Source organism: Perna viridis, chromosome 8 (assembly GCF_037379345.1).
Source record: "Perna viridis isolate PV_CMFRI_1.1 ecotype Kerala chromosome 8, ASM3737934v1, whole genome shotgun sequence".
In the NCBI taxonomy this organism is placed as follows: domain Eukaryota; kingdom Metazoa; phylum Mollusca; class Bivalvia; order Mytilida; family Mytilidae; genus Perna; species Perna viridis.
In genome coordinates this window covers 33,712,681-33,729,167 of record NC_142452.1, presented here as the reverse complement: position 1 = coordinate 33,729,167, position 16,487 = coordinate 33,712,681, and the positions used below count along the sequence as shown (strand labels likewise).

The 16,487-nt window shown below is 33.2% G+C and overlaps 2 protein-coding genes across 2 annotated transcripts in view; both read right to left on the bottom strand.

The window, feature by feature from the left end:
• Positions 1–5,390: 5,390 nt before the first annotated feature.
• On the bottom strand, positions 5,391–15,737 carry LOC148610310 (uncharacterized). Its single transcript, XM_088542712.1, has 6 exons — positions 14,668–15,737; positions 11,035–11,343; positions 10,107–10,394; positions 9,066–9,176; positions 8,489–8,565; positions 5,391–7,997 (listed from the first exon to the last, which is right to left on the bottom strand). Exons 1-6 carry the CDS (start codon positions 14,687–14,689, stop codon positions 7,908–7,910), a joined length of 897 nt encoding a protein of 298 aa, XP_088398838.1. The 5' UTR covers positions 14,690–15,737; the 3' UTR covers positions 5,391–7,907.
• LOC148610309 (uncharacterized) overlaps positions 14,714–16,487 on the bottom strand; it is a 28,400-nt gene continuing 26,626 nt past the window's right edge. The window contains exon 14 of the mRNA XM_088542701.1: positions 14,714–14,737. The gene's annotated coding sequence lies outside the window, so the exon portion shown is untranslated. The remainder of the gene's footprint in view (positions 14,738–16,487) is intronic.

The following is a 16,487-nucleotide window of genomic DNA, read 5'->3' as shown; positions in this document are numbered from 1 at the left end:
AAATGAGTCCCTGGTTTAGACCTTTATCTTGCAATTTTTCAGATTTCGGTTTTGACAGGTTTCACTGTTTATGTTGTTACCATATCACTTACATTTCTTACAATTTTTCACAAACGAATACAATTATTTCAGTAACAGCCGCGAAGCTGTAAGCATTTATCAGTTAAGGTTGTGTTTTCCTCGTTTAATTTTTTTTGGTACTCTGTTGTTCCAAAACATAAAATGAAAAGGACGTCCACTATGCATCTAAACCCAATTACCTTCTTTTTTATCCATTCCACCCAGATACGTTTTTGTCTTTGAAGCCTGCAAGGTCTTATTTATGGCAAATCGAAAATGTTTGATTCGTGTATGATAAAGTATCCTATCTTTATTTTGGTTTTAATTAAACGCACATCTGGAATTTCAAAACTTTACTTAATTAGATCAAGAGTATCTACCCTCACAAATTGTAATGTTAAAATTAGACAAATCTCTTAATTTCATCCAAGCTCCAAGCAGCGGCATAATTATATTCGTTTTCTCTGTTACTTATTGTTGCAGAAAGTCCTTTCGAAATTCTCGGAGGGGAGGATATTCATACGTCCTTGACAATCAAATAACGTCGCGTAAAATTATTCATTTTTTCCTGACTTTGCAAGATTTTTGCATGTTCTGAGAAGGCTTGCTGCAGCGTCTAGAGTGGATTCGAACGTCAGACTTTGTCCGGAGCTTGAATTTCGTTATGATATAATCATCCATCTGTACGTATGAACAAATAATTTATGACCACACACTTGTATTAGTAACTTTCCAAAAATATAGAGCAAGGTATTACAACCGAAAAGGTCAAGATTTAGAGTTTCAATTAAACTGGTACCTCTCTATTGCACATTTTCATTTAATGTATTTTTATTTTGCTGTGGATTTTGTATCCGGGAGTAATCAATCCATAAAGTAAGGATAACTTCCGAATCATTTAAAGAAGGAAGTAATGAGCAGAATATTCCTATCATTCATAACTTAAGAAACTATTTTAGAAATAAAAATATTTATTCTGAACTGTATACTTTATGATTGTTCTAAATCTCTACACATTGATATTTCCGTCTGTAACATAGTTCTGTACAACAAACTTACCATGCCATCAACTGTTCAGACACTGCGTTTTTAAAAATCGGTTCATCTTGTGTTTCGATTTCAGCTAAATAACATCCATGTTTACGACAGTAATCCTGAAATAGTGACAAAAGTTGTACCGATCTATGTGTTAGGACAAATAAATTAATTCTCGTCTCTGAAACTGGGAATATTTATTGGAAGTTCCTTATTAAACAAAATCATTTTAAGAAAGTAGACATAGGGTAAGGGAAATAACTTGTGAAATCAGTGATATGTTTGTATCATATTTAATTTCACCAAAGTTAATCAAGCATTCATTTGACACACAATGAAATCAGTCCAAGTTACTTTGATGCATTTTGATGTGAAATGCTGAATATAAACGTTCCAATTATTTTTAAGTGCTTTAAGTCCCTTACCCTAGGTCAACCGCCTGAAACTTGATTGAATAATTTCATTTTTTATCATATAACATACATATCGAAACGTGGTATTTTCATGTTCCTGTGGTCTGTGTATACTTCAAAGAGTCCAAATACAAACTGCAAAAAGTATTGATTAAAATCGTTAAAAATTTGATTTAAAAATTCGGAACTCAGTTGTCAATATTTGAGGCTGCTTATCATAACGGAGCACCTGATCCATGCTCCCATATTTGGGTTTGGGTTGTTCTTTTTATTGTTTTGCTGTGGTGTTTAAATTAACATATATCTAAAGCAACCAGAACCAAGAAACACAATGAATGGAAAAGTAAAATAGAGAGATATTAGTTTTAATACAATTCAAAGATAGGCACCGATAAATGGAATACCGCTCTACATTATTTATATGTCACGAGGTTTACACAAGTTTGGTCAAAAACTGTTGGTCACTAAATGATAAAAAATGGCAATAATTGTAACACATAACATTGTGTAATCAAATGCAAGAATGTGATATATGAAACGTACTACTGATGAAAAAAAAAAAAAACATTTATCGGCCCATTTCTCAGAGTAAAATGCAATCCAAAGGTTTAACAAATATATGTATCAGAATGCAATAAGAGTAATTAAGGGAACCAAGGTTACAGCGGTAATCAAGAGAATGTAATCCAAGGACAAAGACCAGACATGAAAAACGGCATTACACAACAAAGAACATAAAGTAACTAAAATCATACATACATAGTAACAAAAGCAAATGAGCAACTTGGACTCCACTACAAACTGGGAGCATGGACTAGGTGCACCGGTAGGGTAAGCGTCCTAAATAGGTAAAATAGGAATGTCGAGGTTTTTATTTGATATCTGTCCTAGGTGTTGATTTTTAGTTTGATTTTGATTTTTAGATAAGGTAAAATCATAAGAAATCAACCATTTCACTATATCATGTGTAAGTATAGGCAGGGAAACATATGTAAACCGACACCACAATATAGCAAAAACAAATGTACACAGACGTCTTATAAATCCCTACATATAAGTTTCAATTCGTTTCGAACCATTTAAATCAAACACTACCTTCAACAGAACAAATTCTTTCTACCCAAAAGGGGTTTAATTTTAAAAAGTTGTATTGTAAGTTATTGACTCGTTTAGATGATAACATTTCATTTTCAAACTAGTCATTGCTCAATTAATTCATTTTGTTAGACTTTATGACTTAAGACAACTGTTTCTCAAAATTTGTATCGAATAATTTTATGATAAAAAAATACTTCTATTTTTATTATAGGTGGATTTAATGAATATGTCATAAACGTAAGAAATTTCATGTATGATTTAAAAAATGTATCTGTTATATACGTTAAATGCCTTTGTATTCATATCATTTGACAAAAAAAATCAGAGATAGAGATGGAATTAAAAAAAAAAGATTTTTTAGGCGAAATGTTTCCAAATACAGAAAAAATGATAATTGACAAGTTGTTTCGTCGCATATATATTCACAGATTGTCAACTAATTAATATACATGCAAATGTACATCTAGGCATGGGAAATCAAGGGCACCAAAATTTTAATTATGATAAAAAATAACATAAGCAAGAGATAAAACATAGACAAAGAAAATAAACACAGAAACAGCACAGAACATGAAATTATCAAAACAACACACAAATAGAAACAAAATTAACGATTGATACTGGCTACTCTTACAACTGAAGGGATGGACCAGGTACATCTTTAGGGTAAGCGTCATAAAACAAAATTAGGATATAAATCATAGAATTAAACCAATTCTCATTGCTAAGAAAATTACACGATTTTTTATGTTGTACCCATTCATCACGTCACGAACCTTTTGTTATATCTGACAACACAATTAAAAGCATTTTGTTTTGTATTTTTATAGTTTTTGACTAATTCTTTAAATCTTACTTACCTATTACTTGAGTGTCATCCAGTATACATTGCCAGACCACAAATGCGAACGCAAGCTATGGTCCTCCCAAGGAAAATACAGTTTAAAGTATAAAGTATAGGAAAGAACTTTGAGAATATGACAAAAGAAAGGTAATGACAAAATAACTAGATAAAATGTAGAAAGTAGTTTAAAGGAATAGTCAAAAGGAAAGTCTGTATAACAAATGACAACATCAGGGTTAAAACCGGAAAAGACCACATGTACCACAATAGTTCTGACTTGGTATAGGCAATGTAAAATGAAAAGAAGTAAGAAGACACTGAAATTGCAATTAAACTACAAAACTGATTGTAAATGGAGACTCAGAATCTATCTCCTGTTTTGGAAAAATTGAGGTGAAGGTCAAAATAAAAGTCAAGGAATGATAATGCATTTTACATTTTTATACATCAACTAAGAATTAATTTTCTTCAAAATAAAACACAACTATCATAAAGCGAGTTATAAAAAATATTGTTATTATTGGTCCTACTGGTCAAACCGTTACGGGAGATTTAACCATCATCGAAAATGAATTTCTGCGTAATATCTCTTCTAAAGGTCTCAAGTATTGTGAACCACGCTCCATAAATTGGAATAATAACTTTAAAGTTCTTATGGATGCCGTCGAGGACTATGCAAGAAAATGGATAAAACGAGAACAAGAAGACATTGATTCTCTGGCAGAGTGGTTAAAGGCCGTCAGGTCTTTAATTTTGAAACGAATGAAAGTTTTAAGTAGGTCGATGAGTGCCAAGGCTACATCGGTTTTCAAAGACCCCGATGTAGCAAAAACATTGTCTACTATACATGACAAGTGTGTTGTGAGGTCGACGTAGAAAATAATAACAGTAATAAGACCTAAGCTGATCTGATCCGAAAGAAAGAATATTGTTTGGCTAGATCCTTTAATCTCAGTTTCCGCTATATAGATGACGTAATTTCTTTAAACAATCCTAATTTCGGGGATTTGATACATTGCATCTACCCCCCCCCCCAAAGAACTTGCGATAAAGGATATTACAGACACATATCTTGACCTACACTTAGAAATCGATGGTAAAGGAAAACCATTCACCAAATTATACGACAAACGTGATGACTTTTCATTCAAAATTGTCAACTTTCCTTTCATCTGTGGCAACATCCCTTTAGCGCCTGCGTATGTAGTGTTCATATCACAACTCATACGTTATGCCAGAGCTTGCGGAAACTACCCAGACTTTTTGTATCGCGCTAGAACTCTAACAAATAGGCTTCTGGAACAGGGTTATGTTGCTACAAGATTGAAGTCATCACTACAGAAGTTTTATGGTCGTCATCATGAACTCGTGGATCGTTATGGTGTATCCATCTGCACCATAAAAACTGATTTATTCAACGGGTCATAGTTTACCTTTCCTCGTTTGTCTACTCCGGACTTGACCTTTTATGAGCAGAGGACGCTTACCCTACCAGTGCACCTGGTCCATGCTCCTAGTTTTTAGTGGAGTCCGAGTTGCTCATTTGCTTTTGTTACTTTGAATTTATGATTTTAGTTACTTTATGTTCTTTGTTGTGTATGTCTGTTTTCCATGTCTGGTCTTTGTCCCTGGATTGCATTCTTTTGATTACCGCTATAACCTTGGTTCCCTAGATTACTCGTTTTAAAGATTCAAAGCTTACAATGAATTTGTTCTACTTTTTATGTAAAGAAAATAAAAGTACTAGAAATTATCAGTAAAAAACTCCGCCACTATTTTGAAAAGAATAATACAATTTACAAGGTTTAGCTATTGTCGCCTTTTAGACAAATAATGCAGTTAATACTTTTCGTAGATTTCCTGTATATTATAAAACAATACCGTTGAATTAGGAATGTAAAAGTTTATGGGATAGTTGTAAAGAGAACGAACAAATCTACTCAAAAGGAAACAAACGAATTTTAATGAATATATTATTGCAGTCATAACTCAGATAATATAAACTAAATAATTTCTGCACATACAAATATGTATATTCATGTTAAATGTAAAACAAATATAATTAGTATTCACCTATTACATGTATTAGGATGCCTAGGGCTACTAGGCATGTGAATCCCATAGTTGTATAACCCAAGTCATAGAAGGTCAATCATACATTGGTAATGTTAGTAGGGCATTGATTATAATGATCACGTGTATAATGACGGTTTCTTATGCTGAAGATTCTGTACAATTTGAATCCTTGTATAACGAGTGGTATTGACATTCATTAGGATGACATTTATATAAAGAGTGGTGTTGCTTCTCATTAACATGGCACTTATATAAAGAGTGATGTTGCTTTTCATTTACATGACACTTATATAACGAGTGGTATAGCCCTTAATTAGGTTGGCACTTATATATGGAGTGGTGTTGCCATTTATTAGGATTACCCTTATATTTCGAGTGGTTTGCTCTTCACTAGGATGACACATAAGATGATATACATATGTATACATGACGTAGACACGTTTTTTTTTCAACATTTCCATGTCGTATGATTTTAAATTGTTCTATGCTACCTGTCTAAATAAAAGTTAGAACGAAATATGTACAAAATTGATGTTTAAATGCACGCATTAAAGAGTAATTAGGGGACAACCTGTTAATCTCATTAATAAAAAATGTGCTTTAAAAGTTTTGCGAGTGTTCATGAAATATTCCGGTATGCAACATTTGCAACGAGTTGCCTGGGGAAGTAAGGAGAAAAGCTTTTGTAGGACTATTTAGAAAGTTTTGTTCATGTTATAGGCTTGTGTTAACGTTGCAGACTACCAATTTTAACATTGTAACAAATTACATTTGAATGAATTAACAAAAAATAATTAAATAAATAAATAAAATAAATAAGAAATAAAATAAAACTCATAATTTGAGAAATACTTTGTTTTTAATGACTGGTTGAATTTTGTCTATATAAAATCAGGTTTTAGGAAATTTAGATATTTGTGATACAGAAATACATATCTATACTTCCGTTTTATAGAAATCAGTTTGTTTGTTGGGGTTTAACGTCCGAGCAGCAATATTTCAGCTATATTCAGACAATGAACATGAACTGGATGATATAATGAACATGAAATGAAAAAGAAAGGATGGGTCACAAGGATAATAGGGTCGACAAATTTTGATTGCCACTGGAAAAAGGGGGATGGGTAAGATCGGGCAATTTAGCCTCCTGTGGCGGAGCGCAAAGGTTCCTACTCCTATCGAATACCACAGCAGGGTTCTTTAACGTGCGAGGAACGTGGCATCTTTTCCAACACGGTGCACCACTATGGTTTGCGGTCAGGTTTTCCGTATTATAGCCTGACAACCCCAGCATGTAACACGCCAGGGGTACCCCATTCCACCACCTGGGGCACACATCCCAGTTGCTCTGTGGGCAGAGCGCCTAGCCCCCGGCTAGGTTTCTGAGCACTATTTAGTCGCCTTATACGACAAGCTTAGCGCTGCTGCAGGCCTATTCTTTTATCACCCGGACCTGCACGGGGGTATAGAAATCAGCCTGTCCATCTGTTCGTTCGTTCGTCCGTCCACATTTTTGTAAGCGAAATTCCTCCTAAGCAATTTTATGGATTTTCATGAAATTTCATAAGAAGATTTAGTATTATATGTAAATGTGCATGAAGGAATATAATAACTGTCGAAAAACTCCAATTTGGTTGTCACGCTTTTGTGATAAAAATCACATAGATTGTACGAGAAACTGGCACTTTGCAAAAGTTTTCGTTTTTTGGTTTTCTTGTATTTGACTGGTTTTAGTGTGAAGTTAACGTTAAGTTTTCTAAAAAAAAAATACAGTTCTATATACAGAAAAAAAACTAATGTAACAAAAAGTATGACATATGTCGTCCCAAAAGGCATCGTTTGTCTCCGTAGGTTTGTCTACACCATGACTATGATTCTTCTAACCAAATATAGGTAATGTCTGAATAGTATATGGTCTCGTACTCTGTTATAATACATACTCACGACTGTAGCTATATATGTACTATGACATAAAACCCAACTTTACTCAGAATAATTTTCCATGTTGTACTATAACAGTTTTTGACAGTAACATTCTTATAGTAATAAAGAACAATAACGTAATGCATGAATCACCCTTTATAAGCATCTGTCTGGTTTTGAGGCAAAGCTGTACTTAAATGGCTAAACTGTTACATGACACCACTCCAGTGACATTCCAATGTAATTGTCAACGAAATCTACATAATCGTCCAGTATTTGCAGTTTTTAACAATAAGTAACGAAAACATATACCACTGCTGACTATAAATAAATTTCTTGACTCTCAAATTAAATACCTATGTCAGTGTAGCTGTCCTATCATGTTTGTGTTATTCATTGGTAATTGCTGTACTCTCTAAAACTTAAAAATATGAAATCACGAATTTCCTCTTTAGACGTTAAAGAGCAATTTCTGTATAGTGGTTGGGATCATTTGCAATATTTGTGTCATCAATGTCGTCAGATATATTCTGAAACGTGACGATTTCCTGAAAATAATAACACAATTTTGATAAAAAAAAGATATTCGATTAGACAAAATGACACACAGATTAATAAATAAAGCAGGTGTTTTTATAAGTTTCCTGTTATTTTCCACATGTAGCTTATTAAAATGAACGTTTCCATATCTTCCCTATCATCAGTCAATTAAAATAACACACTTCTGCTCTCACGCATTCAATATAAAATAGAAGATGTTGAATGATAATATGTAAATAAGACATCAAAAGTCAGGCAACGAACAATTTAACTTATACAGGTCACCATACGGTCTTCAATGATGGGCAAACTCAAGTTATATCGTTTGTATCTTTGCTGTCAGTGACATTGAAAATATAAATAAGCATTACATCCAAGCTTTACTCATTTACTCTCAAGGCAACGTAATTAATCTTATCCGTATCTTTGAACTCTCGATTTAAACATGTTAAAGGAAGAAATTCCTTCTCTTAAATTTCTACCGTTCAGAATAACTTACTGGAACATTAGACTGATCGGTGTGGTCGTCATTTCTCCGGTTAGTTCGTAATATGGTTCTGTGTCGTTTAAAAAGACCTTTGAAATAAATTTAACACGATCCACAGGATTAAGATGACAATATTTATGTACTTATGTAGCAGTCTTTGTAATAATCATTCAAATTCTCTAATATGTGATATGACATACTATTATTTGTATTATTACGTTTCATTATAGGTCTCCATGATAGGATGAATTGTATGATTATTCATTTAAACCTGTCTGTTCTTAGTAGATAAACCACATTGAATCCCCTAAAGTTTCTATTTAGGCATAAATTACAGAGTCATATCCCTTAATATTGATTTTTTTAAACCACGAAAGGTGATAGCCGCGAAAATGTTCACTTGCCAGAATTTGCGACAATTAGCAGCCACGAAAATTAAAACGTGTTCAGTATTCAGCAATAACAAATCGAGTCTTGTTAAAAGCTAGCCTGAACTACTATTTTCGAAACAAAGTTGAAGTAAATAACGGGATATTCTTTTTTTCCTCATTACAAAACTTGATTATAAAAAAAATGTATTATAACTGACCTATTTTCCAACACGATACAACTTTATTTAGGATGGCAAAAATTAGAGATATGGCTGAACAAATTGCGAGATACACCAGAAGACCATTCATAAAGACTGAGTTATCTATATCTGAAAAATAAGCATACACTTTTAATAGTGATGACGACTATATTACCTTTTACTGAAATAAGATTACAATGTATATCAGTAATAGAACTATCTTTTGGTATGTATTTCCCAGGATTGATCTTATTTGGAAGATGGAGAAAATGTAGACCTGGTGTCATTATCACATACCTCGTACATGCTTTATTTAGTTAACGTTCACCAAAACACTCTCATGTTGAATATAGCATTATATTAGGGAAAAACATTAAACGATTCGTAGGCATTGAACTCAGACATATCTACAATTTGTAAGTTTCCTTGCAATTCAATGAGTTACATCATATTAGTAAAATTAACAGTCTTCTTTTGTTAGAGACTCATTACCAGTAAAATTATTTGGTGCACGAACCCCATCAGCTTTAACAAAGCTATATTTGCCTCTTCCTGGATGCTCTCGTATGTGCAAGAAATGATGCCCTTCCAATTTTGAGAAGTTATTTTTTTTGTACCGAAGGTGAAATGACATCTACACTGAGATAACAATATGTTTTATACTCTCAGCAGTATGATAGTGATATTATGTCTGCCTTTTTAAACGATTTTTAAAAAAGAACTTCATAATTGTAAACCTATTATATGAAAAGTGTTATTGTCAATGACATCATTCCATCTGCGTGACTTTCATAAATCTTTCATTTTCTGTCAGATATATTTTGTAATTGCGACTTATGTCGCTATCATCAATTAAAGTCTGTTGGATATTGCTGTTTATGCAAATTGTATAGTTCAGAATGAGACTGACATATTCTCAATCATATGGGTTTCCATTTTTTTAATACGTTTGTATGATATAAGACAATACAGAAGTGTTGTATTTTTTTTTTCAATATTAGTATATATTTTCAAACAGCACATTTCATTTGAAAATAAACTACTGAACCAAGTGCTTACATTGGACATTAAGTGGATAGGACTCGTTCAAAGCGTCATGTAGGCAAAAGTGTTGTATTGAACACACCATAGCGTTGTCATTTTTATTTCGATTGAGGATGAGTGGGTAATTGCTCTCATTGACAAAGACGTCTTCATGAAGCACTTCATGGCCTAGAATCCAAGATATATTTCCGCTTGCAATACCAACTGGCAGTTTACACGTCAACAATGTTTCTGTACTTTCGGTGACAGTCACGGTGTCGTTTTTATTATACTTAGCACCGGAGACAATAATTAGTGGATAATCTGAAATAAAGTTATATTTTTAAATTTAAAAAGGTAAAGAAAATTAGAAATAAAAACAAGAACTAAATATTGAGTAATTAACAGAATATGCATTTATCCAATTTGTACTCATTTTTTTTCTTCATACGAAGTTTTGACTTTACAAGTTGTATGTTTGAATAGAGCCTATTTTAAATTATGTTATTCTTTTTATTTTTGTCTAATACCAAACGATCCTAATTTGCTACGCATCCTATCAACGACCCCAACCTCCAACTTGAAACACGACATTACCTTGAAAGAAATAAAAAAAAATTCTCGCAAGTCTTGAGATTCAAGTTCAGTGCAAATTTTAGTTAGGTTAGTCGTGTTGCTCTCGTTTATGTATATTTTCTTTGATCTTTTGTGTTTCGCGACTAGCATAGCGAATTCTGTTATAGTATGAACGAAACTTTTTTTGTCTTAGGTGCCTTCTCGTTTGATATTTAGGTATTCCAACCGTTATGCTAAGCTTGACAAAAACTGTCACAAAATTCTTAACAGGAATTTGTTAAAAAACATTGGCAAAATGCAAATATGCATGTAACATCGAACTACTGCATGTATCAGCTCAGTTAAATATGTTGAATGGTCTATCTTTTAAAATTTCCTTAAGACTTACGTAGAAGTCTGGCTTCAATTCTGTCACTATAATTATTATTAAAGACATTTGACATATTCATACAGCTATAACATCCCACAGTTTCGGTAGTAATCTGTATTGAAGCTATAAGTGTGTTTCCTTTCAATTCTTGAGACGAATAGTTGGCATAGTCATGGCTAAACGATCTATTGTGATAAAAAGTACTCACATTTCCCGTGCAGTTATGCCAAAAATGTATTTCAACATCTAAAGTGTCATTATAGATGCAAGTGATATTCAATTTGTCTCCAGGTCGCTTATAAAACAGTTCCGTCGAACACAAACTTTCTAAAAAATAACCAATATCAACTTTTTATGGAATTGCACATCAATATACAAGTTATCTTGAAATAAAAGTAAGAAAAGCATTAAAAAAACCCAAGCAAACAAACAAAGCAAAGTGCTACAAAAAACATCCCCCAACCCGCTAACCCCAATTTAAAATAAACAATGATTATTCAAGGGAACCAAAATTCTAAGGAAAACAAAATAATGTAATACACCAAGTACATTGGATATTCGATGTTCAATATTCAACATTCAAACTTTTCAATATCGTTTAATATTCATTTCTGGCTACTTTTAAGAATGTAAACTCTAAATGAGTATCACATGAATATCCCATGGTGGTTTTCTCTCTGTTTGATATTCGTTTCACATTCGTTATAACCCGCAAACGAACATCAACAGTTAACAAATCCGTACTATATTCAATATATCAACCGGAAACGAAAGTCTAACAAATATCGAACAGCAAAAACATCCTGTTTGATATTCAAATCCATTCTATATTCAATATATAACCCGTAAACGAATGTCAAACCGAATATCAAACAGACCAAAATCCTGTTTGATATTCAGTTTGACATTCATTTCCGTTCTATATTCAATATATAATCCGGACACGAATATGAAATGAATATCGAACAGCAAAATAAATCTTGTTCGATATTCAGTTTGATATTCTAATCCATTCTATATTCAATATATAACGCGGAAGCGAATATCAAACGAATGTCGAACAGACCAAAATCCTGTTCGATATTCAGTTTGATATTCGAATTAATTCTATAATCAGTATATAACGCGGAAACGAATATGAAATGAATATCAGACAGCAAACAAATCCTGTTCGATATTCTGTTTGATATTCAAATCCATTTTATATTCAATATGTAACCCGGAAACGAATGTCAAACAAATGTCGAACAGACCAAAATCTTGTTCGATATTCAGTTTATTATTCAAATCCATTCTATATTCAATATATTAACCGGAAGCAAATGTCAAACTAATATCGAACAAAGCAAAATCATGTTTGATATTCAATTTTATAATCAAACCCATTTTATATATATAACAAGGAAACGAATATATAAAGAATATCAAGCAGAAAAATATTCTGTCTGATATTCAAATTCATTCTATAATCAATATATAACGCGGAAACGAAAGTCAAACAAATATCAAACAGACCAAAATCACGTTTGACATTCAGTTTTATAAATTAAATCCGTTCTCTATTCAATAGATAACCCGGAAACGAATGTCAAACGAATATCGAACAGCCAAAAAGAAATCCTGTTTGATATTCAGTTTGATATTCAAATCCGTTCAATATTCAATATATAACCCGGAAACGAATATGAAATGAATATCAAACAGAAAACAAGTCCTGTTCGATATTAAGTTTGATATTAAAATCTATTCTATATTCAATATACAACACGGAAACGAATTTGAAAAGAATATCAAACAAACAAATCTTGTCTGATATTCAGTTTGATATTCAAATCCATTCTATATTGAATATATATACCGGATACGAATATCGAACGGAAAAAGACAACCATTGGATATTCAATTGATATTCATTTAAAGTTTACATTCTTTAAATTAGCCAGAATAGAATATCAAACGAATATCAAACGGTAAAAATGTTACCGTTTGATATTCAGTTTGATATGAAAAAGTTTAAATGTCGAATATCGAACATCAAATATCCAACGTACTTCTCGATATGTAATAGAAGGACAAAGACTAGACAAGAAAAACAAAAGGAAAAACAAAGAGCAAATAACCAAAATAATACATACATAGAAACAAATGTAAACGAGCCTATTGGACTCTATTAAAATTTAGGTAAGGTAAGCGTCCTCCACTTTTCAAGAAACACCCACTGAGTTGCTCATAAAAAGTAAAGTCCAGAATAGACGAAGAGGAAAGGAAAACTATGACACATTGAATAAATCAGGTTTCGTGGTGCAAATTGATACACTGTGACGATCCACGAGTTTATGATGATGACCATTTAACTTCTGTAGTGATGGTTTTTATTGCAAAATAACTTCGTGAAGCCGAATTGTAAGTAGTTTACGTATAAAAAGTCGGCATAGTTACTGCAAGCTCGGCCATTACGAATGAGGTATGATATAAAAACTCTATACGCAGGTGCTGAAGGGATGTTGTCACGGAAAAAGGAAAATTGACAATACGGAACGAATGGTCATCGCGTTTGTTGTATAGTTTGATCAATAATGTTCCTTTACCATCGATCTCAAAGTGTATGTCAAGATATAAGCTGACGTCACAGTGTAGTATCCTTTACCCCAAGTTCTTTGGGGTAGATGGGATGTATGGAATCCCCTAAACTATGATTGTTTTATGACAATACGTCTATATAGCGGAAATTGAGATAAAATGATCTAGCTAAACGATTTTCCTTCTTTTTGATCAGCTCAGCTATAAAGTCAGCCTAATAATAGCGAAGAAGTAGGTCAACAAGTTGAAGAGCACAATTTACTCCAATTGGAATGTCGACTGTTTGTTGAAAAACGCGTCCACCACACTGGACAAATATCAGCCGATACAAAATTCTGGCCTTTTGAAAACTTCCTCTTTATATTTCGAAGATTAGTTTGAATTGTTATTATAAAGTATGGGGTGTACCGTATTTTGTTTTAGTAACAACGATGTATATTTTTTGAGTTAGGATTTTAACTGAGTAGTGACAATAGAAAAGTATAAAGTGTTGAAAAATGTTAAATGCAATTGTATCCTAATAATAATCTTGAATTAAGGGTTTCCAGAAGATCCTTCGAATTTTTCATGATCGACATTGACTTAATACCACTGTGAGAGTAACAAGTGTTGTTGTAGGACTGGAGACCTCCTGTGACAACTGTGAGTATAGAAATTAAACGTTTTAAGTGAGGTTTGGGAAACATTTTGCAGATCAAGCTATGTAGCGCTGTTTGTATAGATTCTTGTGGAGTTTCGAAAATCAGTACAAGGACGGTAGATCATATCCATCTGCTTTGGTAGAGAAAGAGGATAGCACACAATCTCTTCTTTGAGGAGTGTGGTCGGAGTACAGGTCGTAGGTGATATTAGTTTCTACGTCTACCTCTGATAATAGACATTTGGTGTAATACGTTTTGCAATAAAAGACAATGTTGTTTTGAGCTGGAACGACAACATATTTCTCATGTATAACAGACAATGTTTTTGCTACATCTAGGTTTTTCAAAATTGTATGCAGCGTTGACACTCATTGACCTATTTAAAACTTTCATACGTTTCAATATTAAAGACCTCACAACCTTTACCCACCCTGACAGAGAGTCGTTGTCATCTTGATCTCGTTTTATACATTTTCTTTACTTTAAGTCATCCATGGCATCTACAAGAACTTATACAGTTATAATTCCAATTTGTGGAGCGTGGGTGAAGATACTTTTGACACTTAAAAGGGTCCTGAGAGAGAGATTCGTTTTCGGTTATGTTTAAATCAAATCTCCAATAAGGACGTAAATGAAGGGTCTTTTTTTTGCAAGAATAGTCAGATGGTTAAGCTTTGAAGTCTTAAATCAATAGTATGAGTGTGGTCAAATGCCGCTGTCTTTGATATGAAACAGAACCAACAGTTACAAAAAAATCATTACGATGTTGGTGATACTGTGGGTTTTTAAAGATCACAAAAGTGATTGATATAAAGATCATCAACGATTCCGAATCTATTCAAGCAATGACTTTCAAAGATGGTATTTTGAAAACTAAAAAAAAATATTACCCATAGGATGGCCTTACTGACTTAAGGAAAACATGTTTCTCGTGATAAAATTCAGTTTATCCGAAGTCATTAGATGAAATAACGCACATTCAAGCATGTCAGAAATACCGACACGCTAAACAAAACTGCCAGTCTGCATCTGTTTGCAGCTGATTATTGTTTTAGTTTTTCATGATAAAATTTTGTATTTCGATGTTATAAATTACAGTTAGTTGAATAAAATATGTTCAAAATGTAGTTCATTGATTATAATGTGTCCGACAACGTTCAACATTTTGAAAAATTATAAGAATATTTCACAATCAATACTATCTATCTCCTCGATCGTTAAATGTTGTGTTATTCCAGATCCCATCAATTTTTAATAGGATTCGGATTCCTTTTGGCCAAATCGTGATATCTCAATTTTTACTAGGACAAGAGTAATCAAGGGAACCAATATCCTAGCGGAAATCAAAAAATGAAATCTAGGGACAAAAACCAGACATAGAAAACTGACAAACACGACAAGGAACATAAAGTAACTAAATAATACATACAAAGTATCAAAAGTAAATGACAAAGTCAATTTACAGTAGCTAAAATCAAGGGCAAATTGGAATTTAAAATGCCTTGTAACATATATATATATATATATATATATATATAGAGAGAGAGAGAGAGAGAGAGAGAGAGAGAGAGAGAGAGAGAGAGAGAGAGAGACTTTGACGGACGACTCTATTAATTACACTGCTCTATCGGATCAAATTGATACAGGAAAGATATGTAAACGTATAGGAAGGTCTGAAAAATTCCCAACGATGATAGAACTTTCAAATTTGCGATGCAAATGTTTGGTCGTTCCCTCCGCGGGACTCGAAGTCGTACCGCTGTGACATATATAGCAACACCGCCTGCACAAAGTCCAACGCCCTAGACCACTCCTACAAGGAGGAATGACCCGGCCAGCGAAAGCTATATTTAAATATAGCCTAGCTGGCCGAGTGGTCTAGGGCGCTGGACTTTGTGAATAGAGACGTCACATTCTGAAACGTTTGTATAGTACTGATTTGGAGGCGTCACATTCTGAAACGTTTGTATAATATTGATTTGTTGTGACATGCATCATTAATTTGATCCTCTATCCTACATAATAACATCTAAATGAACTGTCCCGTACTACCATACATCGTGTACTAAGCTGCAGCCCTAGATTAATCCTACGAGGAGGAATGTCACGGCCAGCGAAAGCTGTATTTAAATATAGCCTAGCTGGCCGAGTGGTCTAGGGCGCTGTACTTTGTGCAGGCGGTGTTGCCATGGATGTCACAGCGGTACGAGTTCGAGTCCCGCGGACGGAACGTCCAAAAATTTGCATCGC